The sequence below is a fragment of the Aptenodytes forsteri genome, unplaced genomic scaffold (genome assembly GCF_000699145.1).
Source record: "Aptenodytes forsteri isolate BGI_AS27 unplaced genomic scaffold, ASM69914v1 Scaffold752, whole genome shotgun sequence".
Lineage (NCBI taxonomy): Eukaryota > Metazoa > Chordata > Aves > Sphenisciformes > Spheniscidae > Aptenodytes > Aptenodytes forsteri.
In genome coordinates this window covers 181,757-205,381 of record NW_008794802.1, presented here as the reverse complement: position 1 = coordinate 205,381, position 23,625 = coordinate 181,757, and the positions used below count along the sequence as shown (strand labels likewise).

The following is a 23,625-nucleotide window of genomic DNA, read 5'->3' as shown; positions in this document are numbered from 1 at the left end:
GTGCAGCAGGGGACACTTCCCTGGGTCATTTTCCCTGTCCGACCTGCAAGAGGCCCCAGGGCAAGCTCCCTGCGTGCTCCAGCCAGCACAGCTCACCTGCCAAGTCTGGCGCAGGAGGCAAGGGGCTTGTCCGAGGCCAGGCGGCTAGCCCAAGGCAAGCAGGACCAACGGTTCCCAACCCTGGGGCTCACCGCATCCCCCTGCACCACAGCGGGGTGGGACCAGCCAGGATCACCGCTCGCTCACGCCTGCCTTCACCCCCCCTGAGCTGCCCAGGCCACTGCTAATACGAACTGCAGAGCACGCAGGGCAGCTCCTGGGGTGCGCTGAGGGAGCTGCCGCAAGCAGGGCAGACACTGGACCATGGATGGGGCTGAGGCAGGTGGCAGCTGGCACTGCGGGGCCCGTGGCTGGGCAGGCTGGCAGTGCATTGCCGTGGCAGTTACGGATTGTGCAGTGCTCTGCAGGGAGGCTGGAGGAGGCAGACTCAGCATCACAGGGTTGCTCGGGGGTGACAGAGCCGTCCTGCCTCTGGGCCCGCGGTTGTGCCCAGTCCTTCCCAGCAAGCGCCCAAAACCTCCTCTTCCTCCCAGCAGCTCTTTGTCCCTAGCAGCCGCACCCCGCCGCTCCCCACCACCTCGGTTTGGCACATCAGCAGAACATTTTCGATTGGAATTACGCTCCCCAAGAAGGAAACGAGCATAAAAAAGTCAGCCCAGCGCCTTTGGCTGAGTCGCTCAGGCCCAAAAATAGCCCGAGAGGCAGAAGGGTACATCCGTTACACACCAGGAGCCATTAGCAGCTCCAAAAACCAGCAAAGCTCAGAGGCAGCATGTGGGCTAATGGTCATTAGCCGGCCATCGGCTTCTGAGCAGGCTGGGACAGTCCCCGAGGAGCACGAGCTTCTTGTCACAGCACCCTCAGCACTAGCACACAGGACTTGGAAGGAGGAGACGGGCAGCTATTGAGGATCCCTCGGGGACGGGTACGCCAGTGCCCGTGCCCCGGGCACTGCAGGAGCGCCTTGGGGGTGAGACGTGGCCCTGAGGGCAGACGGCTGCTGGCTGCTGGCCCCTGCTCTCTTTTTCTAGTGGGACAGGGCACAGACATCTGGGCACGGGGCTGCCCGGCCCCCTTCTGCCCCTCCTGGCACCCCCTGCTCTGGCCCCTCCATGCATGGGGACCGCGCTCTTCCCCCCTCTCTCACGCCACCCCAACACCTCCCCACGGCCCCACGCAGTGCTCTGGTACTCAGAGCATGCCCAGCGGGAGCAGGGGACAAGCCAGTCCCAGCTCAGCCTCGGGGCAGCCTCAATGCGCTTCAGCCACCCTCCCCAGCCCTGCCTGCTGCGGCCAGGCTCCGGGGACCTTCTTCTCTCCGTGCCCTGCTCCAGGCCGGGTTGGGTATTTAGATGGAAGGAGGGATGCTCTGGGGAGACAGAAATCCTTGCTCTGGGAAGCACATCAAGGGGGTCACGCTGTACAGGGGTGAAGAGGGAGGGGCAGGCAGGGGGGCGTTACTTGGTGCCCTCGTCCGGGTTGCCTTCGCCGTCTGTCTTCCCTTCCTCCTCCGTCTTCTGGTCGTCCGTGTTCAGCCTCTGCTGCTTTTTCCGCCGCACACATTTCACCACCATCAGCACCAGGATCACCACGGCCAAGAAACCACCTACAGAGGCGCCCACGATGACAGCCACTGTTGAGTCGTGCTTCGGGGGCTCTGGAGAGACAGGGCACAGGCTCAGGGCACGCAGCCCCCACCTGGGGCAGCCAGGGGGAGAAACAGGGAACAGGCAGGGCTCGCTCCCACTGCCGGGGAGCAAACCCTGCACATGCAATGCAGGGTGAAGGCAGGGCATGGGGCAGAGCAGAGAGCCAGCCAGCACCCATGGGTGCCCGACAGCAGAGGGGACCACTCTACCACTTACCTTTGGTAAGCACCTTCAGGCTGATGCTGGCGTGGCCCCGCTGCCGGTCTGGGGGGTTCAGGACATAGCAATTGTAGGTGCCCTCATCCTCCAGCTGCACATTTTTGAGGGTGAAGGACACGTCGTACTTGGTGGGGTTCCCGGTGAACTCCACCCGGTTCCCAAAGCGGTCCAGCTGCTTATTCATGATCTTCATCCGGAACTGCAGGAACTGTGCAGCCAGCGTGGGAGAGGAGGTGAGACAGTGTTTGGCACCCCGCGCGCTTGCCTTCCCCATCCAGGCATCCCCCTCCCCTGCAGGTACTGCCCCGGGTGCATGCCTGCGCTGCACGCTGGCCCCCAAGCGGGGCAGTGCCCACTCAGCTCCACAAGCAGCACGGTCCCTGCTCAGCTCTGGCTGCCACAGTGGCCAGGGTCAGGGTCTCCTCACGGCGCCTCTCCCCACTCACGTTTGCCTGTCCTGCCACATCAGGGCAGCTGCCCTGACTGCTGGTTCTTTACACAGTCGGTTGCTAATTTTCCCTGTGGCGGAGGAGGGCCGGACAGCAGGAGCACACATAAGAAGGCGGCTCTGGACCCCAAGGAACGCACACGACTACTTCAAGCTGGTCCCAGGACCTCTCAGCAGACCCCCAGCCCCAGCGAGACTCACCAGTTCCTCAGAGCAGTTCCTGCACTCCTGGTACGTCCAGTTGAGGGAGAACTGTTTGTTCTCCACCTTGTAGCAGGAGTTGAAGGTGCAGGAGAGCTTCACGGAGGAGCCATTCAAGGCATTGATGGTGGCGGGAGCCATGACCTCCATGCCCAATCCTGTGGGCGCTGCCGCAAGCACAGAGAGCAAGAGCAGAGATGCAGATGAGTTCGAAAGGGGGTACAAGCAGCCATCCTGCTAGCTGAGCCAGTCTCCCCATCCCACCCCGCACGCCACCTGGCTGCACAGAGCTCACCCTGGGGCCTGGGATTGCCTTTCAGGCACATCCACGCACAGACCACGCTGTGGCCAGCCAGGACCAGGGTTCCCCTGCGCAGCAGTGACAGGGGACAAGGGGGGAGCCACCCCAGCCCTGGCACCATTCCTTGGCCCTGCTCTGCAAGGGCTGATGACCCCTCTCTGCTGTGCCTGCCCTGATTGTGCCCGGTGCTAAATTCTGCTGACTCCAGACAAGCCCTGCTCCTTGCCACTTAAACAAGGCTTTCCTGCTGCAGAATCGATAACGCTATGCAAAGGGCTGAATGCAGCATCAGCATGCAGGGCTCAGCGCCACGTCCGCGGAGAAATTTATGGCTGCTCTCATCAGATTTCATTCCTGGCAGGAAGCACTACAGCGGTGAGGGCTGGGATCTGCCAGGGCCAGCCCCTGGGGGCTGCAGGGGGAATGCAGATGCTCCCCGCTCCCAGCGGTGTTCACGCAAGGATTCTCTAGCTGGGAATGACCGCGTCAAGATGTCAGTCACTCCTGGGGGGACAAGGCCAGTCCCTACACCCTGGCCTTGCTGTAGCAGAGAAACAGGGGCATTACCCGGTGCAGCTCGCAGGGCAGGATGGCTCACCTGGGGCATGGGCAGGGATGAGGTGTCTGTGCTCTGCTCCCTCTTCCACTCCTTTCCTGCAGCTCCCCTAGTCTGCTGGCTGCCCCGGCAGCACTCGAAACCCAGCGCCTGCATCCAGCATGTTCCCCCCAGCCTGCAAAGGGGAGGGTGCGCACGCCGAGACAGGCTCCTGTGCAGCCAACTAACTGCAAACTCTAAGGCTAAGCCCCAAGAAGCAGAGTGACGGAGAGCCCTGGAAGGACTGCTGTGAGGGACGAGACTGTAACCTGGCACCCCCCAGGGCAGGGACAGTGACACTGGCAGCAGGTGCTTTTCCAGTCGCCTCACCTCTCCCCTTTGGCTGCTGCTCTTTGCTCTCAAACCTTCTTCCTGAGGTGCTCCTGAGTCCAGCCCTGTGGCCAAGCTGGATACGTGTCAAGGCTGCTTCACTGGCTAATCCACTCCGTCTGCAAGCAGGGCAGGAAAGGGGCCAGGCTCTGCAGCCAGGGAAAAGAAGCTTTTCCAAGCTGCAGATATGGCTGTTTCGAGCCACAGGTCTTGCTGCGAGGTGTGAACCAGCAGCATCCTGAAGCCAGCTCTCTGGGGACAGAGGGGTGCCCTCCAGGTATGGCCAAGTCCCTGGAGATGGCTCCCTGCTCGTGCTGGCAGCCAAGCAGCCGTGGTGAGCACCCTCCATCCAGCCCCAGCACAGGGAGGGCTCCCCGCAGGGTGCTGGGAGGCAGGGATGGGGAGAACTGGTGCATGGAGATGAGTCGCAGCATCCAAGGAAGGAAGAAGTGTCCAGGCTCGAGCCGGTGTCCCAGCCCCATCGCAGCCCACCCCCTTAGATGCTTTCAAGAAAACCTTGTAGGAGAGGGAGAGAAGAGCTGGGCACCTGCCTGTCCCAGGAGGCCCCTTCACAGACCCAGCCCAGCAGGCCTGGTTGGAGGGGTCCCTGCACAGAGGCACTGGCTTGAGTGCCCAGTGGCCCTCGTGCTATGCTCTGTGTGCCTGCGGTTGGGTGGCGTGCCTTTGTGCTGCGTCCTCGGGGTGCCCCAGGGCTCTGCAGGGGGCTGAGATGCCACCAGGAGCTCTCCCAGGGTCTGACCAGGGCTTTGCCCTGCCACCTGGTACGGCAGGACCATACCGCAGCCAGAGGGTCCTCGCAGGCAGCCAGCACGCCGCGATAGGCACATGCCCTGGGAGCACCTATGTGCGGGGGTCCAAACTCTGCCACTGCTCCGGGCACCCAGCACCAGGGGACAACAGAGGTGGGGAAAGAAACTGCTAAAATCCCCGGGACCGACCGTCCAGGCTGCGTCCTTCGCTGCTGCGCATACTCCCAAACGTTCTGTCACACTACACCCTGCACCCGGGGCTCGGGAGGTAAAATTGCACGCAGCCTCTAAAGCAGAGCTTGCTGGGCTTTTTATCCTCCATTTCCCAGCCTCTCTCCTAAAGCAAAGGCAGCCCACCAGGAGCTCCAGGACAGTGTGAACGGCACTTCAAAGAGGTGATGCATTCCTGTTTCCAATCAATGTAGACCCAAACCTGCTGACACGCGCTGCTGGCTGCAGGGCAGGGCAGAAATGCAGAGACCACAGTTCCCCCCCCCAACCCCATGCAGTGCCGTCAGCCCAGAGCCCGCTGCCCCAGCAGCCAGCCACAAACCAAAGGACGGTGGCAAGCCACCCGCAGCCCACCAGCCACCGCCCTCCCAGCGAGGCAAAGCCAGAACTGCCCCCTCTCCCCACTGCAGCCCACACCCCTGCCTGGCATGCAAGCAGCCTTGCGCTTAGACAAAACCTCCAGCAAGCAGGATGCACAGCTTTTTTAAGCGAAGATGCAGTTGCAACATACCCCCCATCCTGCCTAAAAGCAGGTCACCCTGGCTGGCGGATTTCAGCAGGGCGCATGGTGGACCACCTCCGTCCCCGTCCCTGCGGCACAGCATCTCTCGCTGGCTCGCTGCTTCCCCGGGGACCGGAGGCGCTTCTCGGGGCTGGGATGTGGGGAGGGGGGCTCCTGGCCAGAGAGGGTGTTTCTCCCCAGCCTGGGTGCTCTCCCCTGGCAGCCGTGTGCATGCAAGGGGTCAAGTCGACACTTACCCAGCGAGAGGAGCAAGCTGAGGCCAGTGAGGAACAAGGTGGGCTGCAGGAGCCAAGCTTCCGGGCTCATTTTGAAGGACTTTTGTGTATGGAGAGGACCTGGTGTTGGTGTGGATTTTGGTGGTGGTGGTTTGCTTTTTTCGAACGCCCGGGTTATTTGCAGGTGACATATAACATTAGAGCTGCTTTATTTCCACAGCCCAATATGGCTGGCTGGAGTGGTGCTGGATCAAAAAAATCAGTAAATGCTATGGTTGGCGGATTTCAGCAGGGGAAGTGGGAGGGCAGAAAAATTTTCCCCTGAACAGAAGGCGAACGCTCCCGGCGCTCCTGCTCCATGCTCCGGGGTCTGGTCGTGGGCTGTGTCACAGAGCATCTCCTGCAGTGTGCTGAGCCCAGGGCAGCCGAGGAGCAGGCTGCTTCTGGGGTTCCCTCTGGCCGTGCAAACTTGCTCTTGGAGCAAGCAGCGCTCAGGGCTTCTCTTCCCCCCGGGAGGCCAGGAGCCCAGGGACTCGACCAGTGCCCCACAGCGCAGGCCTGACCCTGAGGGTTCCCATGGCCCTTGCAGCCCCCTGATTTCAGTGGGGCCATGCAGATGTGTCACCTCTGCCCTGCTGGAGGCTGGCAACCCAGCCCTGCTCATGCCGTTCACAGCAGCAGTTCCCACTCTTGAGGGCCCAGGAACATCAGAAATGCCCTCCCGAAGCCAGGCAGAGAGCAGAGGGACTGATCTGGCCTGGGAAGGGCAGAGGGTCCCACGGAGGCAGCCTGCACAGCATCCCGGCCAACATGCCCAGGAGGAGGCACGGCCACAGGCAGGCAGCCTGCAGCAGGTGGAAGCGCTCCCGGTGCGCCTGCCTGCTCCCATGCTTGATGCCGGGGCAGCCCCCTCGCTTCCCAGCGGTGCCAGACTCTGCCGGCACCTTGTCCCTTCCCCAGCAGCATGCTATCCTAGGGCAACGCCCTCTCTTCATCCAGCCCTTGGGACGGGGAGGCTCTGCCCAGCAGTAGCAGGGCTGGAGAAGGTCTTTGGGCCCTTTCATTCACACCATTGGTCAAGGAAGCCTTTGGGCCATGAACTCCAAGCCTGGATTCAGGCTGCAGAGACCGGTGCAGGAAGGAGGCGACATGTGACCCCATGGAGACCAGAAAGCCAGTGACAGCAGCTGCTCAGCCACCTAGTTCTTGTGCTGCAGGACGCAGGATGGTGGGGTTTGCTGCAGCAGCATCGGTGAGGAGAAAGGTGAGGGGTGCCCTGGAGCCAGAGCACATCTCAGTTCATGTGCACCAGAGCCCTGGGGAGGAAGGGATGGGGCAATGGGGTGGCAGGAGGGACGCAGAGGTGCTCTGCTCCCCAGTCAGCTCCAGGAGGGGAAACGGGGCAGGTGGGAGAGAAGTGCCAGGGCGAACACAGGCAACCTGCTTCGCAAACACACTCACTGCACACACAGCATGGTTTCCCAACCACGCTGGGCAGGCAGAGAACGCTTTGCTCTGCTGGAACAGGTCCCATGACCCCGCAAAGGCAGCGGAGGTCATACATAACTCCCGACACCCCAAAACCAGCTCCGGTTGTCGATTCCTCCTGTAATCCCATTACTTGGCTTCATCCAGGAAAAGAGAGTAGGGTGTCAACGTGAAACCAAGGACTGCAGCCCGGAGCAGCCTGTGCTGCAGTCTCCCATCTAGCAGAGCTGGGTGGGAGGTGGTCCCCAGCGGCTCCCAGCTCTGCACCTGGAGGTGTCAAACATCTATATATAGTGCGGGAGAAGAACCAGCACACGCCGAGACGCTGCCCCGGGGGCCCGGGAGGGGTTGCTGGACTCCCCCCGGCCAGGGCAGCGAGTCCCAGGTGTAGGGTGCACGCGGAGGTGCTCAACCATGGCGAGCGGCTAGTGCATGGGAGACACGTGTGAGCACACACGCATGGGGGGACCCCACTGCCCGTGGGGCCTGCCCCGCTCCCCTCCATCCCCTGCAGAGCTAGGGCAGCAGGAGGGCTCAGTACAGCTCAGGCAGGCCCCTTCCTGCTGCAAAGGGTCACCCTTCGCGGCCCATTTGGCTTTACTGCTCCCTGGAGCCAGCGGGGCAGGCGCGGGCGCCGTGTGCGAGGCTGCACGTGGGTGCAGGGGCTCCCAGGCCCTGGGCCAGGCAGTCTTTGGCACGCTTGGACATCACACGCTTAAGCAGGAGGTAAAAGGAAGCCAGAAACAGGGAAGACTCCCTGAGTTTTATTATCTTCAGAAGATACCACTGGCACATCTGCACGGCTCCTGCTGCATCTCCCCCTTCCTCCCCCCACCAGGCTCTCCTTGGAGATCATTATCTCGGGACTTGGAGCTGCACGGACCAGGATCAAAGTTAGAGCGTGGGGCTGTGCCCTCTGTGCCCCCCTCCAGAGACCAGGAGACAAGAGCCGGAGAGACATGTCTCCCCTGGTCCCCCGGCAGACAACCTGGGTGGGACATGCCCCAGCAGTGGCTCTGGCACGGAGCACACAGTGAAGTGGCACCGCTTCTTAGAGGAAGGGCTGACAGCAGCAGAATGCTGGCCTGTCCAAAGGAACAAAGATGTCTTGCACACACCTGCTGGCTAAGGGGCTTACATCCCCCAGCACGGCTATTTCTCCCCCTCTGGAGTCCAGGGAAGTGCCGCCTCTGGTCTGCCGTAGGGTTCCTTGCTTTGTCCATCACCCTGTCTCCCCTCTCCCATCCATTCTGCCGGGATCACCCTCTTGGCCAGCTCCACGTAGAAGCCGTCCTCCCGGAAGGGAGAAGGGTGCTGCAAGGAGCAAGGGACAGGGCGTGAGTCTCACCGCAGGTATTGGGGCCCATTTGGAGGGGGCAGGAGGCAAGGGATGCTGCTGTCTGGCAGGGGGAGTGAGGGGTCAGGCCCTGGATGCCGTCACCCTGGAGGGGCTGGTGATGTAGGGGGCCACACCAGCCCTCCAGCTGCACACCCTGCTCATGCCTGCCACAGCTCGGGGCAGCTGCTCGCCTCCTCACCATGGTTATGTAGGTCTCCTCGGCTCTCCTCTTCTTCCCTGCATCCTGTTCAGCCTTGGGTACCTCAGCTCCAGGGATTGAGGAGTAAAGCGCTTCCTACGAGCGGGAGATGAGGACACTTGGAACCAAGTGGTCCCCAAATACAGGAGGGCCTTCTCACCCCAGTCATAGGACTAGCACCGAGAGCCACAGCCACGGCTGGCCAGCAAACAGCACCTCGTGCTTGGCCAGTGTGGGATCCCCTCCCTCAGCCTCCCCAGCCCTGTGCCCCATATACCCCATGTCAGTGATCGCTCTGTGTCCTGAGGACACGCAGCCTTAGAAATTAGAATCATTAAGGTTGGAAGAGACCTCTAAGATCATCGAGTCCAAACTTGTGACGAGACAGCAACCATCCTGCATGAGGATAACACTGGCTTCAGCCTCCAGGGGAGGCTGTGGCCCAGGACCCCATCTCCCCCTGCCAAGCCTCTCGGCTCCCAGGTATCCGGCTGCTGCCGGACCTTTTGCTCCATCAGCACCTCCTCTTAACTGCAAGCCAAACGAAACGGCAGGACCTGGGGCTCATTCCAACCACCACCCATGCACGCAGCCAGCGGCACAGCAAGGAGCCCGCAGCTCTCCTGTGCATGCCATGTCCCTCGCTGGGGGTGGCTGGCCACTCAAGGGCACTGCCCGGTGTGCGCACAGGCGTGGGCGCTCGGCACCTGCCCTGCAGCCCTGTGCACCTCACCCCTCCCCTTCGCCGCCTCTCCTCCCTCTCTTTGGTTCCCGCAGGTTGTGGCGGTGTCCCAGGGCAGGGCAGGCACACACTCCCCTCCACCCAGCTCAGCCTCAGCCCTCACCTCTGCTTTGTTCTTGCTGCCGCCATTTCCAGTCCTTTCCAGGGCCGTGTTGGCTGCAGACCTTGAGGGAAGGCAACAGCGGTGTCATCTCTGGCAAGAAGCATTGCCTACTCCTCCTGTCCCTGCCCTCCCTCTCCTGGGACACTGGGATCCCTTTGCGTGTGCCTCGGCCAGGCCATCCCTGCTGCTGGCTTGCCAGGAGCCTAGGAGGTTTGGGAGCAAAGGGGGGACCGGCCAGGGCAGCGTGACACTAGAGGGCAGCAGGAGTCCACACCCCACTGTGGGCAGGCAGCGGCATTACCCGGGATGATGAACCCTCTGGTTTCCACAGCTCCAGCCCTGCTTAGGCCAGGTCAGGCTAGCGCTTGGCCAGGGAGAACAGTGCAGGAGGGCTGCAAGGAAGTGCTTTGCTCAGTCCCATAAACCCACAGCTAGCGTTGGTACCTCTTCCTCAGGCTGAGTCCGGCCAGGAAAGCCAGCACAACGGCCACACAGCCACAGCCCACAGTCACAGGCCAAAGCCCAGTGTCTCCCAGAGCCGCAGAGTCCTGGGCGCCTGCTGCTCCTCGTCCTGCTGGGGAGATACCAAGGCAGGGGATGGTACACACAGGGACCCCAGCCCTACTCCAGACTAATCGTGGTGGCAGGTCTGAGAGCCTCCCGGAGCCTCTGCAGCCCCTCTGCGTGGGGCCGAACAGGGCGACAGGAGAGGGGAGCAGTCATAGGGCACATACCTCTCTGTCCCGTGGGGCTGACGTGCAGCACTGTGTGGTTCTTGAAGATGCTGCTGCGCTGGAGCAGCCGGATCTCACACATGTACGTGCCGCTGTCATTCACCTGTACGTCCTGCAACTGGATAGAGCCATTCCAGCGGGAGATGTCCCCTTGCCACTGCACCCGGTCCCGGAAACGGCCCACAGGGATGCTATGGTTGCTGTAGTAATAAAACACCGTCTCCTCCTGCCAGGGCACAGACAGCATCAGGCGAAAGGAGCCCAGCAGAAGGGCACCGCCCTGTGTACCTTCCCTGCTCAAGAGCCCTCAGATCTGCTGTTTCTCCCTCTCCCCGCGGAGCACTGGCTGCGTGCAAGAGCCCAGCTCACTCCCACACTCTTGGAAAGCCCCAGGACGCAGCACCCAGCGCTGTGGTTTCCCTGCGACGCGGGGCCATGGGGAGCGGTGGAGGTGCCCCGCTGCCACACAGGGGAACCTTCCTCCTCTTGTGGCCTGGGCCAGGCAGACGGGCTTCCCCGCAGTCTCCCAAGAGCAGCAAGGCTGCCTCGCTTGCCCTCCCCTGCCCCCTGCCCCCATGCCCTGCTCAACCGCTCACCCCCTGGTCTCGACCCACCTTCTGCGTGTCGGCTCCTGCCATGTGCAGCCAGTCCACTTTGGCCATCGTCCAGCCCTTGGCCACCGGGTCTAGGAAGATGCACTGCAGCAGGACAGAGTCCCCAGCGCTGGCTCGAAGCTGAGGCTCCGTGAACACCCAGCCAGCTGACCCGCTGCATCGCTCTGCCAGGGGCAAGGACAGCAGGATGAGTCCAGGGAGGACGGCCAGATGCAGCCTGCCTGTCCCCATAGATATCTCCTCTCCAGATAAGCCTGCGGCTAACGGCACTGACCAGTCCAGAGCGCAACGGGGAGGCCCTGCTCCCTGTGCAGGCAAAGCCTTTCCCTGACCCCTGCTTTTGGCGTGCCTGGGATGCGGGGCAGCACATCCTCCCAGCCGCCAGACCAAGGGCTGCTGTGCTCGCTGAGCAAGCCACGCGGAAGAGAAATGGGGAAGCACAACCCCAGCCCTCTGCGTCTCCCAGCCAAAGGCTGCAGCTCCGGCAGGGTTCCTGTGAGTCACTGGCTGGGAGAACCAGCGCCACTCTCATCTACACCAGGCCAGGGGCAATTCAACTGCTTCACCGCCCATTTGGCTTCCTTACCCCTTGCTCACAGGCTCCTGACCTGGGCTTGGACTTGTCTGGCCACATAACTACTGCTTAGGGTTTCTAGAGAAGCCGGACAGTGGGGAAAAAAAACAGAACAGAGGAACATCAAAGAGCACAGAGCTGACATAACCAGGACGAAGCAGCTGCCGACACGGCGGGCTGCAAAGCGTGCGGCAGGAAGGGGAAACAAGCGGGGCAGAAAACGTCCCTGGAGCTCGTCAAGAGAAACCCTGTACGCCCCAGAGTCTGCACTAGCAAAACCTAGCAAGAAGAGCAGCTGAGGCTCTGGCACTTGTTTGTCAAGAACTAGGTGAGCTGATTCAGTGGGGAGCTGCTCAGACAGGTAGACTTTTCCTGGTGTCTTAGCCACTCTGCTCACTCTGTCCACAAGCCACTGAGGGCTGGGCCCTGGCGAAGCACCAAGTACTTGTCTGATGCCCTGTAAATAATAAATGCAAAGTGCTACAGCTTCCCAAACAGGTTTCTTTTGGTCTTGGCCAGCTGTGGAGCTGAAAACGACAAATATTTGCCAGCGGAGAAGACCAAGGGAGCCAGTTGCCTCGAGCAGAGCCAAAATCAATACCTTGGAAAGCTTTCCCTGTATTTAGACTTGGCAAAGCTGTTCTACCTCTTTTAAAGCCTTGGAGTCCAGCAGAATAAGTACAGGACTCCATCCAGGCATGCTGTTTCAATTTGAAGCCTATATATATGTGTGTGTGAGCTCTGCAGGAAGGGAATATGCAGCACCCAGAGACCAGAGAAGTTACTGGTACCCAGGAGCCCACTTACTGCTGCCAGCTCCATGCGCCTGCGAAACCCCAAGGGGTTCTCACCGCAGGAAGAGAGGAACCGATGGGTCTTTCAGCGAAGGCAGAGGGCAAAGCAGGCAAGGCAAATAAAACCACCACGACGACTTACAGCTTACCCAGCCATGTCAGCACCAGAGTCAGGCTCAGCAACACCTTCATTTTACTCTAAAAAGAACAGCAGATGTGACGCACGCACCAGTTTCCCCTGGGGCAGGACACCAACAACTTGCAACTGAACTGAACCCCGAGGTCAGAAAAAGATTTCCTTCAGTTCTTCGGGGAGGGACACGATCTTTGCTGCCTGGATGTTCAGCCTCTTAAGTTAGTCACTATCCCAGCTGGGAGCCTGAAACTCAGTGAAGCACAGATGCCAGATACATCTGTAGTTTGAGACTGCTCTGAGCCCTGGAAAGGAAAAGAGAGAGAGTGGGGGGGAGGGCTCAGCCTGAAACACCTTTGCATTTTCCCCTAAGTAATGAATCTTTCCGGTGGTGTGGGGGTCGAGTCTCTAGCATCTGAACTGAGATGTTCACAGATGTCAACTCTGCTCAGAAAGCAATGGGACGTTTTTTCTATTACGTACTCAGGGAAGTTTGGGTACAGGTCCTAAAAACACAGACCCCTTACTCTAGAAATAACCTCCGTGCTCCAGGGTGCTGCACATGGTGAGAACTTCTGCTGGAACCCTTCGGGGTCTGTTCAGACAGTGCCACGTTTGGTCACTGTATTCAGCTTGACCTGCTGCACATCTCTCAAAATAAAACCAATGTCTCCTTTCTACACATTGTAGACATACCCTGCAGCCCAAGGAAGGACTGGCTGTTGTCGCCAGGAATATGCCAGCCAGCGTGGATCACAGGAAGGCAAAAGCCAGTACCCTGCTTGCTGTGTCTCTGCTCCATGATTCAGCGCTATGCCCGTTCAAAACTGATAAACATATTTAAGGGCAAAAAGTTACTGAGAGAAGCCCTCCCGCTTGGAGAACCTGCACATTACAGTTGAATTTGAGGCTGCCATTACCAGCACATGTTTTCCAACACATGCATTTTTGCTGCAGAAATAGAAAGACAACAAGAGCCGAATCATCTCTGAAAGCTTGCTAGCGTCTCTCATTTTTCCTCGATTGCACAAGCTTCAGTAAGGCTTAGAAGGGGAAAAGGTCCCAGATATTTCTCCCCAAGAGACAGCCATGAAAGGAGTTAGAGTAAATATGTAAAGTAAACATCTGCCATTATTCCCGTCGCTCTCAGAGATCCACTGCTCCCTTCAGTGCTGTGGAGCAGAAAGCCACAGCGACAGATCTGTGGTCCTGGGATACCAAGTTTCCTGGGGCAGGGCCTACGTCCTTGGCACTCCAGGCAGAACCGATGGTGACAATAACGCCAGGTGCAAAGGGACAGTGTGGGCAGCAGGGAGGTGACAGGGGATGTGCCAGCTCCGTGCACGCACCGTGGAGCGGCAGGAACAGCTACTGCGGCTCCGCAGAGAGCGAGCAGGGAGCAGGGAAGGCCTCCTCCCCGCCACGGCTCATCCCCTAAGAAAGCTTCCATCTCTTTACATGGCCAGACATGTTTGCTAATTCCTTTTTCTTTCCAAATGCATTTTTTCTCAGCGAAGGAAGCTCAGAAACACCCTGAGACAGGCTCAGACAGGGATTACAGGCCCAGAATTAGCTGCTGGGGGACGCACAGGTCTGTTCCAAGCTGAGAAACAGTTGCTACGGCTTTCCAGTGAGCGCATGGCATTTCTGCCTGCAGTCAATGATGTAAAACCACCTCTGCCCTTCATCGCCCTCCCCTTTCCACAGCCAAAATCCTGAAAAGTGGCAGCAAGCCTTCTGCAATTCTCTCAAATCTGCCTTTCAAAAAACATGACCCGTTTGGGGGTTGGGTTTTTTGGAGGTGGAGGAGAGAGCTGTGCAGTTAGACTATGCTGTTTGCAGCTCTGCCGTGACACAGTTTGCTGTGCAACCCGCGCTTGTGCACACATGACCTACAAACAGAGCAAAATTCATGCTCAGCTCCAAAGCTCTCAGCCGGTGCAGCATCTCTCAGTGCAGCAGGCCAAAGCATCCTACTTTCCAGCTATACTGCCAAAAGCCGTAGAACTCAAGCAGAGCTACACCCTCCCAGGACCACCCCCACGCAGGGCCCAAAATAGGAGCCAGCTTAAAAAAAAAGTCCTCAGCACACAGAAGCCTGCGTACTAGGCTATCTACACTCAGAACTTCCAAAGTTCTCTGTAGCTGAGCTACTGAGGCTCTGGGCCTTATTTGCCATCAAATCCTTCCTGGACTTCTTACCCTATTTCTCAGGATAAATGCTGGTCCTGTCCGGGAACACATTTTTGCAGGGTCTCCCTCTGCGACACGCACCAGCAAGTAGGTGCTGTGCGTGCACCAGCTGAAGACAGCACCCACTCACCCAGGCTGTTATGTATATTACGATGCTGACATATCCAAATCCTTCTGCAGGATGATTGCCTTTACTAAACAGATTGGGAAAAAAAACCCCATAGATACCGTACTGCCTTCACATTTTCCTACTTTTGCACACAGTGTCTGAATCCTCAGCACTTCTATGTTTCCTTAGTTCTCTTTTCAGGAAAAACAAACAAACAAAAGTAAATATTACGGCAAAAAATACTCACCTAGTGTGGCTTGGGGCAGTCAAGTTGTCCCTTGCACGAAGGGTTCTTCGGTGACTAATTCAGAGTATCGGAAAGAATCAGTTGCTAAATCGTCTTGAGGTTGTACATGCAAGACATTTGTCTTACTTACCAGTCTTTGGTTTCGAGTCTCCTATTTCAAGTTCAGTTCGGTGGTCACTTTCAACTTGCAAGAGGAAGCTAGATTGTGGTACTGACAAATCAGAATGCAGAAGGGACTGTTACGGTGAGGTGAGAAGAATTATAGATGCGTATGCCTGAGAGCAGATGATGGGTATGCAGCTTTGTAAGGAGAAGACACTTCACAGGTACAAGATGTGGCTCAGTCCCAGTCCTTCCATCGTGGCAGACCGATCCGATCAGTCGTTATGTGAGAAGTCAAGAACAGGGAGATTCTTGGCAAGCAACCCTTCTGCGGCCTGTGCTCCCTCCTGGGTTGTTTTTGGGGATCAGAGCTCGTTAGAGAACCACCACTCCTGCAGACTGGATCTTGTCCTGATGAGGTAGCAGCAGCAAGCAGCACTGAGTAACTTCGCTGAGCAACTTTTACTGAGCCTCACTACTGGTGCTATCAGGGGCCACAGGTTAGCAGGCATCTTATGGGCAAAAGGGCCACTGTCAACATGCTTTTCACAGCGTAGTCAGCTGCTCCCTTTTGAAACACATACAAGATACACAGCACGGACTGCTTTCAGCTGGCACCCCCCACCCCCAGTCACTTTGGAAGCGTATTGTGATCCTTCCTCTTCCTCTGGAGTACCACAGCAATCACAGTTCTCTACCCCAGTATCAGTGGTACACAGAGCAACTTCCATACGGCTAGCAAAGGAAGAGAAAGTTAAGTCGTACTCATGCACAACCCCATTCACAATCCAGAATGCTATTAGCTTCAAGGTGGCAATTCAGCTTTGCACCAGAAAGAGATTTGCCCAGGATCTAGCCCAACGTTTGCAAAGGAGTCGCAGCTGAAGGCAAACATTTTGCAGAAAACAAGAGTCGTTCATTTCCACAAAGAACTTGAGTGATGTATTATTGCTGAAAGTGGAACAACAAAGCCACTTCCTCTAGGCTGCATATCCCACCAGCATCCTTTCTCAGTAAAGTTCTGGTTAGGAGAGACATTGCGTCATCAGGAAGCACAGGCTTTTTAAATATTACTTTATAGTAGACAGGAGAAAAATTTATTTCTTTATCTGGAGACACAGATCTACAGCTAACCTGCTTTGCAGTCAGGAACTTCAACATACCTGTAATTGGCAGCCATTGTAGAGCTGCTAAAGGGGGACTCGGTATGTGTTCCCTTCTGAGTTAAATCTGTTCCCTAAACACCTTTACCCATCATCATATGACAATTTCCATAGCTAAGCAACAACTCAGGACAGCAGTTTCAGAAGTTCAACTATATTTAGCCATATTTAGCCAAATAAAGAAATCCACAGCCCCAAATGAAACAAATGATTTATTGGTAATGGCACATCAAAGTCAACAGTAAACTTATGACACACATGTAAAAGGAGACTATTTGACCAATGCCGCATACAGAAAGGAAGCGGAAAACAGCAGCCGTTTAGGTATTGAGCAGACACAAATTCCACTGCTCTCTGCCATCCATTATTGGCCAAGGCTGGTGAAAGAGAAAGTACTCTTTCTTCCCGGGCAGTAATGATGCATGTTTAGCTGTTTCCCTAAAATGGTACCTAGAAGAAGAGAGAAAGAACATGACTGTTCTTCTGAACACGGAACATTCCTTTGGACACTGCTTGAGTCAATGGCTGAGGTAGATGGGGTTATGTTTCCCCAGATACAGAGTCCCCATTCGCATTTCTGATTTTAAAAAATTAGTTTTATACGAATTGTGCTTCACTTCTACAAGTAGAAGGAGACGTACCTAGTAATGCAGCTGTTGGACAAATAATAAAGAAAAAAGGAAAACTAAACCCCAACAGTGTAAGGTAACACTATTGTGCAGTTGGTGACTTAAAAATAGAATCAGAAAACAGTAGGAACAAAATGGTGATCCCGTAATTAAGTGGCAGATTAAACCAAGAAACAGTTAAAAAGCAGTAGGTTCTCTTCGCTCCAAGACAAAGGATGCCATATACCGCTTAATCAAACCGGTTTAAGTCCTTAGCAAATAGGTTCCCAAAACATTGAGAAGAAAACGTTGTCAATGCTCAGTGATGATCACCTTAGAGAGCCGACTCTGGAGTAGCCTGTGCTTCAGGCAATTTGAATTCAAGGACACAGGAAAGGAGGGATGTCACCAATAATAAAGGAAACAAATTTGCAAGTAAACTAAGAAACACGGATCCTCAGACTGCTGGTAGGAAACAGGCTGTACAGCTGTAGGCACTGAGGTTTCTGTAGGCACTGGAGAAGTGAGGTTAAGAGATATTTTTTTTCCCCAATAAATTAGAAAGATTTCCAAATTCATTATTTTGTGCTTAAAGAAAGGCGAATTATCCCGTCGGCATTATTCTTCCAATCTGCCAAGATTAGAGCAGGTCCTTCAGTCTGCACTGGTTATCCAGCAGCCATGATTTTCAGTGCTGTAATTTTGTTCTTTATCCATAGCTTTAGTCTTTCATCAGTATGGGTCTTCTTCATCCGTGTCCTAAACAGGGAGTATGGAGAGAGAAATTGAGACTATGTATGAAGACATGAACCAAGTTGTGAGTTCAACAAAATTTTAAGTCTGCTAGGCTTCTGACAAGAGCTTAAATGCTTTCCAAAATGCTGCTGTGCTAGAATAAGCCGTAGGACTTGTAGTCATGCAAGCACTTGCAGCTAAAACTGACTTATCACAGACACACAGCCGAATTGCCACTGTATAACCAACACGTGACGTGTGTTTTAAGAGAAGTAGCAGCTAAAGCTCAAGCAAAGGACGAGCCATAAAGTGCAGACTAAAGCCATCTTCTTAAAAAGCACCACCAATCCCTACAGAGAAGGTCCGGAGCAGCACAAGTTGTTGTTTTTCAGCTACAACCAACCGCATACTTTCAGATCCCCATCGTCTATTGTTTTAACCACAGTAATCATTTGATGGCGTCCCCACAATCCAGCTCTGCAGCTCTCAACTTGAAAGGAACTCAAACATAACAGCTCTGTAAGGGAAATCTCTCTAACTTTCCAGCCATTTTAAGTCCAAACAGATTTTCACTGGCTTTGCAATTTTAATTAATTGGTAACATATTAAGCACAAAAAAAAGCACATTACAGAAACCTCAAAAATGTAGAATCATTGAAGTGAGTGAGACAGGATGTTCAGAGACTTGGTAAGCTAAATATTTCAATATCAGAGAGAAAAGTATCAAACAGATGACAAAATGCTCAATATGAAAGCAGCAGGATTACAGCATTCAAATTTGCCTTCTCTCAAAGGATGAGAAGACATTTTTCAATTTTTGAAGTCTCCAACTGTCTGACAGCGTTTGCCTCACCGAATTGGGGCTCCCATCCTTTCCCATCTCTCCACCTGCAGTAAAGCAATGGTGCCTCCCTGCTCCCCAGCATGTCGCTTGCAATAGCCTTTCCATCTCCCATGGCAACTCTCTCTTTTGCATAAAGCATCTTCTACTTTCTGCACCTCTCCAAACTCTTTTTCCCCGACACTGCTGCGTCTTATGTAGAACTGTAAATATTTCATATGTAACTTGCATAATTGTTTGTTTTTCATTCTGTATCTAACAAAGCATAGAAACCATCAGCACACACCTGTCTGAAGGCTCACGCATTTAGTACATTTTAAATCACTGACATTAGAATAGTGAATCAAGCAACACATATTTAAATCCTCCTTAACGTACTTCCTGACCGTGTATAAAAGATGTAAAGGTGCGTCTGAGGTAAGCTTGCTCTGTAGGACATCAGGAAAAAATGAAAACACTCTCAAATTAGGCATATTAGTGAGCTTACTCTGGAATGTGCCACACTTACAGCTGTGGCTGCCAATGCCAGCACACAGAACTTCGAAGCACATTTTACAAAACAAGTACAGCAGGTGGCAAAAACATTCAGTAGCTCCAGCACAACACATCTGATGAACAGAAGCTTGCTGATAGGGTAGTGAGCGAACACGCAGAATTAGAAGACAACCACCACTTCACAAAACAAAACAAAACAAACAAAAAGCCAGAAACAAACCACAAGAGTTTAGCAGGATTATGTTGTGATGAAAACAGTGTAAGTAGGAAGACCTCCAAAAAAGAGGCAAGGCTGCACACTACCATCTTTGCAAGAAACATAGTGGATTGAGGTATCACTGCCTCCCATTCCCCGCCTTAGTGAGGGAAACCCCACTGGTCAAACCCCAAACTGGTTTTGCAGAGCCTTTAAGAGAAACTATGCAGCACAGTAGCTAGCACTTAAAATTCTGAATTTTCATCTTAAAATGTCAGCTTTGATTTCAATAAAGTCAAATGAAAAATCAATTTGGTGGATCTCAAGACAACTTCCCCTACCGGTAATGCAGTATGACCAGCAGATCTCACCCCCTATAGCCCAAGGAGCATAAGCCTAGCCATTTGGGACACTTCTTTGACATCCAGAGGTGTTATGACAAGCTCTACCTGCTGCTCTTAGCACCTTCTCAGAGCACCAAAGTTGACAAAACCACTTATGAAAACACCAGCTTTCACTCACCACACAGTTCAGACACCAGTTTCTGAGTTTCCGCAAGCAGTTGTCTGTCTCTGTATGTTCAGGCCTGCAGAAAAAGCACAGGATTAGGTTGGACTTTTCCCCAACACACATACTAGTATCTCCTATGGACTGTGAATTCTAGTTCTACCACACTGAATCGAAGGCTTTTCATCGTGATGAAAAGCCTTTGACTCTGCACAGCAAAACCAAAAAGAATAAAGAATGTCAAGTCCCTTATTTTGAAGGCAGACATTTCACTTAAGTGCCGTGAAGAACGCAACAAGAGTTGCTATTTGGCTGGCAAATCTTACAACGCTCATCAGAACATTGTATTAAAAACCCATTCTGCAAGAAATTGTAGGACTGAATTCATTGGAAAACCAGGTGCAGCTCCAGCAGAAGCAGTGTTACCTTATTGTTCTCACTACTGAACCTTTCCAGAACAGAATCCTGTCCAGTTCAGAAGGGAGTTCAGTCTCCAAGGCTCATTCAGTACCTGGCATCTCTGCTCAGGCCATCACAGGGGAAGCAGCTAGCATTATTCGGTTTGTTTTGTTGTTATGGATACTTCACAGCAAAATGCAACACATAAAGCCCACATAAGCAAAATATCTTGCTGAGTTAGGCTAAAATAAATCCGATTACAGAAGTGAAAGACTGTCTAACCCTAAACTGCTTCAGTTCCATGACCTCATACGAATAACAGAAAAAGGGGATGTACAGCACTTAGTTGACGCTCCAACATGGGGATTTTCCAAAGCTTTCTGACCGCTGGCTAAATTATGCGCATGAAGAAGTAGATTTCAGTGACTGAACTGCAGACGCCGAGAGGTGTGAAATGAAGAACAGTGGAGAAACTGTCCTTTGGCCTGTGTCAACAGGCCAAAGTAGAAATACAGGCTTTAGGTTCCAGCCAGAACTTACTCATCAGACACTTCGATGGAGGATTTCTTACAGCCAGATTTTTTTTTCTCCTTTAGCACTCCAAATTTCCTTCCCATCCTTACCAACAGCAGAACGACCACAATGACGGAAGGGAGAAATACTAAAATGGACAGCAGCACCGCTGAAGTTAGCTGGAAGGAAAGGCCTGCAGGAAAGAAAGAGCAGCCCAGCTGTACCAGTAGTAAAATATGGCTTTCTTAAGTCTCTGTGACAAATGTTCATCCAGGACACAGGTTGCTAGCCTTTTCATATAAAGCACGGAGCTGGCAGATTTGAAACAGCTTGTCACTGAATCTGTAGGACTCCTATCACAGATCCAACACAGTAGGGTGCTTTATATGCAGAAAACTACAAAGGCAGACAGGTCACGACATGGTTCTATCAGCATGTCTAAGCTGCAAATTTGGGGCAGGTCTCACACACGGGGCAGATGAGGAAATTAAGTATTACTGAGAATCAGTGTTTGTGATCTTTTTAGACCAGTATTTCCTAAACGTTTAACTTGTTCTACTGCTGCAATATGTGGAGACCGGTACTCCTGAAGAAAGGCACAATTTTGATTTCTGTTATTACCACAGATTCCTCTGTCCCTTCCTGCCCCCAATACATTCAATAGTTCTCAATGTATTTAGCTCAGAAAGAAGGGCTGAGGTAACTCTTGCTGAAATTCTAATGTGGAACTCCAGGGAACCCATTTCACACGTGATGCTCAGACTTCTAAGATTCTGACAAAGCTGCAATGCAGCTGTATCTCATAGATGAGGACGTGCTATTGACATGGAGGCTTACCCCTCTCCGTAACTATCAGCGTTGTCTGGGGAATGTTATGGTACACGTCTGGAGGATTCTTCACACTGCAGATGAACGTCCCATTGTCACTCATCACTGGGCTTTGGATAGCAACAGAAGCATCACCCTTGGCAACATTCCCAACCCAGGATATCCTGTCTTTGAACTTTCCCACTGTCGTTGGGTATGGAACAGACTGATAATGAAAAATCTAAAAAGAGGGAAAGACAATAATTGCGCCAATAAAACACTCCTCTAAGAAAGCAAACTACTTTTTGGATTGTAAACATAAAGGAATACACATTAAGAAGTCAGAAAGAATACTTCGAGTTCCTATTTGATAATTCTGAGTCAGTCCCATTCCATTAGATCTCCAGCGCTTTCATCTACCAGCCTCAGCTCTCAGATGTCACCGTCACCATTCTGACCAACTTGTTCCCTTCTGCGGATCCTCAGTTGAGAAGCAGAGCAGGCTTCTTGTCTCGTGCAAGACAGAACATTGCAGTTCTTCAGCTTTTGCTTCTTGCGCTTTTGCTCCAGCTGTCCTATGAGTAGAGACTCAGCAGACGTCACTTCATACAAGCACCACCCTTTTGTTCCAGATACAAGGACACTCCTAAGAGTTCAAACTCTTCAGGCAGCAGAAGTCACTGATCATCCGTAAAGATGTACATTTTCTGTTTCCACCTTGAATGAGAGATTTCCAGTGGGCTTTCAGACTTACGTATTTATGCTTCGATTTCAAAACGCTGCCAACAAAACAGCAAGTAGCAGCCCATAAACCTTAGAGGCTGTCATCATCACTGTCTTCAGACTGCCATTGCACACACGTTCTTACCACTCTAAGAAACAGCAGCAGACTGCACGACAGAACTACTGGGGTAGAGCTGCCTTCAAGAAAGCTACCAATCAAATGCTTTACAGTCATTCTATGTGTAGATAAACTTTGGGTTTTGACACAAGTGCTGCACTGTATGCTGTAAATGCTTTGTAAACCCAAAGTTTATCTACTTTGTCATCATCATGCTATTATGCATTTACATAGAATATTTTTTGCTCAAAGAACACTAAAGCAATTTCACATGGGAAAGAAGGAGACGATGAGAGTCCTAAACCCCAAAGTCATGAAGCAGCATAGCAAGGCAAACAGAAAAAATACCATCAGATTTTGAGCATGCACAGAGGCTTGGTCAGTCTTCATTAGAAAAAGACTCCCTGTTCCACTTACTGTCTCCATCTGACCACCTGTGAGGGGCCGGTATGTCCAGTCTACTGTCAGGCTCTCAGTGATGGGGGAACTGGATTTGAATGAGCATTTCAGCGATACTTGTTCACCAACAAAAGCTCGCACTTTAGGACTGGCTTTAATTTCCAGGGAAAGAGCATTGCAGACACCTGATGGAACAAGCACAAAAGACAAGGATTAGATTCTTGTTATCTGCGAGGCACAGGAGTGATGATGTCCCAAAGGTATCGATGCGTGTGCAGCTCAACCACAGTCCAAAGACTGAAGCACGGTAGTGACTACCTCCCCCATAATGAAATTTAAAGAAAAGCAAACAGCTTCCCTAACGTATTCTCTGTGGGATTGGAACTAGCCCAAATTGAAGTGTTTATCTGGAAAATACCACCAAGAGCCTACAGATAGTTAGACATGGAGATAAAGAGCTGAGAAACCGAATCAGCTGGCTCTCTGATGAGTTGCAAAGCGCCAGCTTTAGACTACTTCAAGGCAGTTCTGGCTCTGCGTGTCTTGCCCCAAAGTGGTACAGCCAGTGACTTGCACATGCACCGGGTCAAGAGTCACTCTGCAGCAGCAAGTACTCACTCTTCTTGTTTTCAACGCGTGCAAGAACTTCTGCCTCATTCACCCACTGTGATGCTCCAGCCAGGGATGAGGTCAGCCTGCTCAGCATTCAGCAGGAGCATCGTTCGAATCCTCCCTTTCACAAATCTCCTGCTCCCAGCTTATGAAGATTTATTATGGTGATACTCTGCCTGAAGTTCTGCTCCAATTGTCACAGCTGACTCCTGTGCTGTGCAGGCTCAGAAGGAGCAGGCACAGGTTTCTATTCACATTTCCCAGTTCCTGCGCAAGTTTCTGGCGTCGCACGCCTGTTCCGCAGCTACTAATACAAAACGTAGGGGTCTTGACAACACACTCCTTTTGCTACCAACTGGAAGTCTGGAAATCTCGAGTGCAGCTAGCCGGACCTTCGCAAAGCAAGCAGAGATGGGACACAGGTACCCGTGTCTCGAGTGCGAGCAGCGGGCAGAGTGCAGGCTGAGGAAATGAACGCTGCCAGCTGCCTACCCTGCCCTGCCGAAGGGGCTTCGTTCACCCCGCAGCACACCACCAGTTCTCCTCCCGTTGCCAGCACTCCCCGCGCAGAGACCCGCTCCGCGCAGCGAGCGAGC

The 23,625-nt window shown here is 53.7% G+C and overlaps 2 protein-coding genes across 4 annotated transcripts; both read right to left on the bottom strand.

Moving 5' to 3' along the window:
- Positions 1 to 1,299: 1,299 nt before the first annotated feature.
- Positions 1,300 to 5,761, bottom strand: SCN2B (sodium voltage-gated channel beta subunit 2). Of its 3 annotated transcripts, none has more exons than XM_009274434.1 (5): positions 5,564 to 5,633; positions 3,477 to 3,922; positions 2,578 to 2,744; positions 1,926 to 2,136; positions 1,300 to 1,717 (listed from the first exon to the last, which is right to left on the bottom strand). In XM_009274434.1, the coding sequence occupies exons 3-5, from the start codon at positions 2,725 to 2,727 to the stop codon at positions 1,518 to 1,520; spliced, it is 561 nt and encodes a 186-aa protein (XP_009272709.1). In that variant the 5' UTR covers positions 2,728 to 2,744; positions 3,477 to 3,922; positions 5,564 to 5,633; the 3' UTR covers positions 1,300 to 1,517. The 3 variants fall into 3 exon arrangements, with proteins under 3 accessions (XP_009272709.1, XP_009272708.1, XP_009272706.1); XM_009274433.2 differs by lacking the exon at positions 5,564 to 5,633 and having other exon boundaries at positions 3,477 to 3,609; positions 3,804 to 4,166; XM_009274431.1 differs by lacking the exon at positions 3,477 to 3,922 and having other exon boundaries at positions 5,564 to 5,761.
- Positions 5,762 to 17,416: 11,655 nt separating this feature from the next.
- On the bottom strand, positions 17,417 to 23,136 carry LOC103894952 (myelin protein zero-like protein 3). The gene is made up of 6 exons (XM_009274439.1): positions 23,079 to 23,136; positions 22,436 to 22,602; positions 21,208 to 21,418; positions 20,407 to 20,563; positions 19,474 to 19,537; positions 17,417 to 17,443 (listed from the first exon to the last, which is right to left on the bottom strand). The coding sequence occupies exons 1-6, from the start codon at positions 23,134 to 23,136 to the stop codon at positions 17,417 to 17,419; spliced, it is 684 nt and encodes a 227-aa protein (XP_009272714.1).
- Between the last annotated feature and the right edge of the window lie 489 nt (positions 23,137 to 23,625).

Bases quoted from the DNA above. Each gene is read 5' to 3' on its own strand.
- LOC103894952 (XM_009274439.1), bottom strand. From the start codon at position 23,136: ATGCTCCTGCTGAATGCTGAGCAGGCTGACCTCATCCCTGGCTGGAGC. The intron at 22,603-23,078 runs GTGAATGAGGCA...TTGTTCCATCAG, and splicing joins TGGCTGGAGCATCACAGTGG to GTGTCTGCAATGCTCTTTCC. The intron at 19,538-20,406 runs GTCTGATGAGTA...CTTTTTCTGCAG, and splicing joins AAGAAATCCTCCATCGAAGT to GCCTGAACATACAGAGACAG.
- SCN2B (XM_009274431.1), bottom strand. From the start codon at position 5,633: ATGAGCCCGGAAGCTTGGCTCCTGCAGCCCACCTTGTTCCTCACTGGC. The intron at 2,137-2,577 runs GTGAGTCTCGCT...CTGGCTGCACAG, and splicing joins GGAACTGCTCTGAGGAACTG to TTCCTGCAGTTCCGGATGAA. The intron at 1,718-1,925 runs GTAAGTGGTAGA...CTGTCTCTCCAG, and splicing joins CCTGAAGGTGCTTACCAAAG to AGCCCCCGAAGCACGACTCA.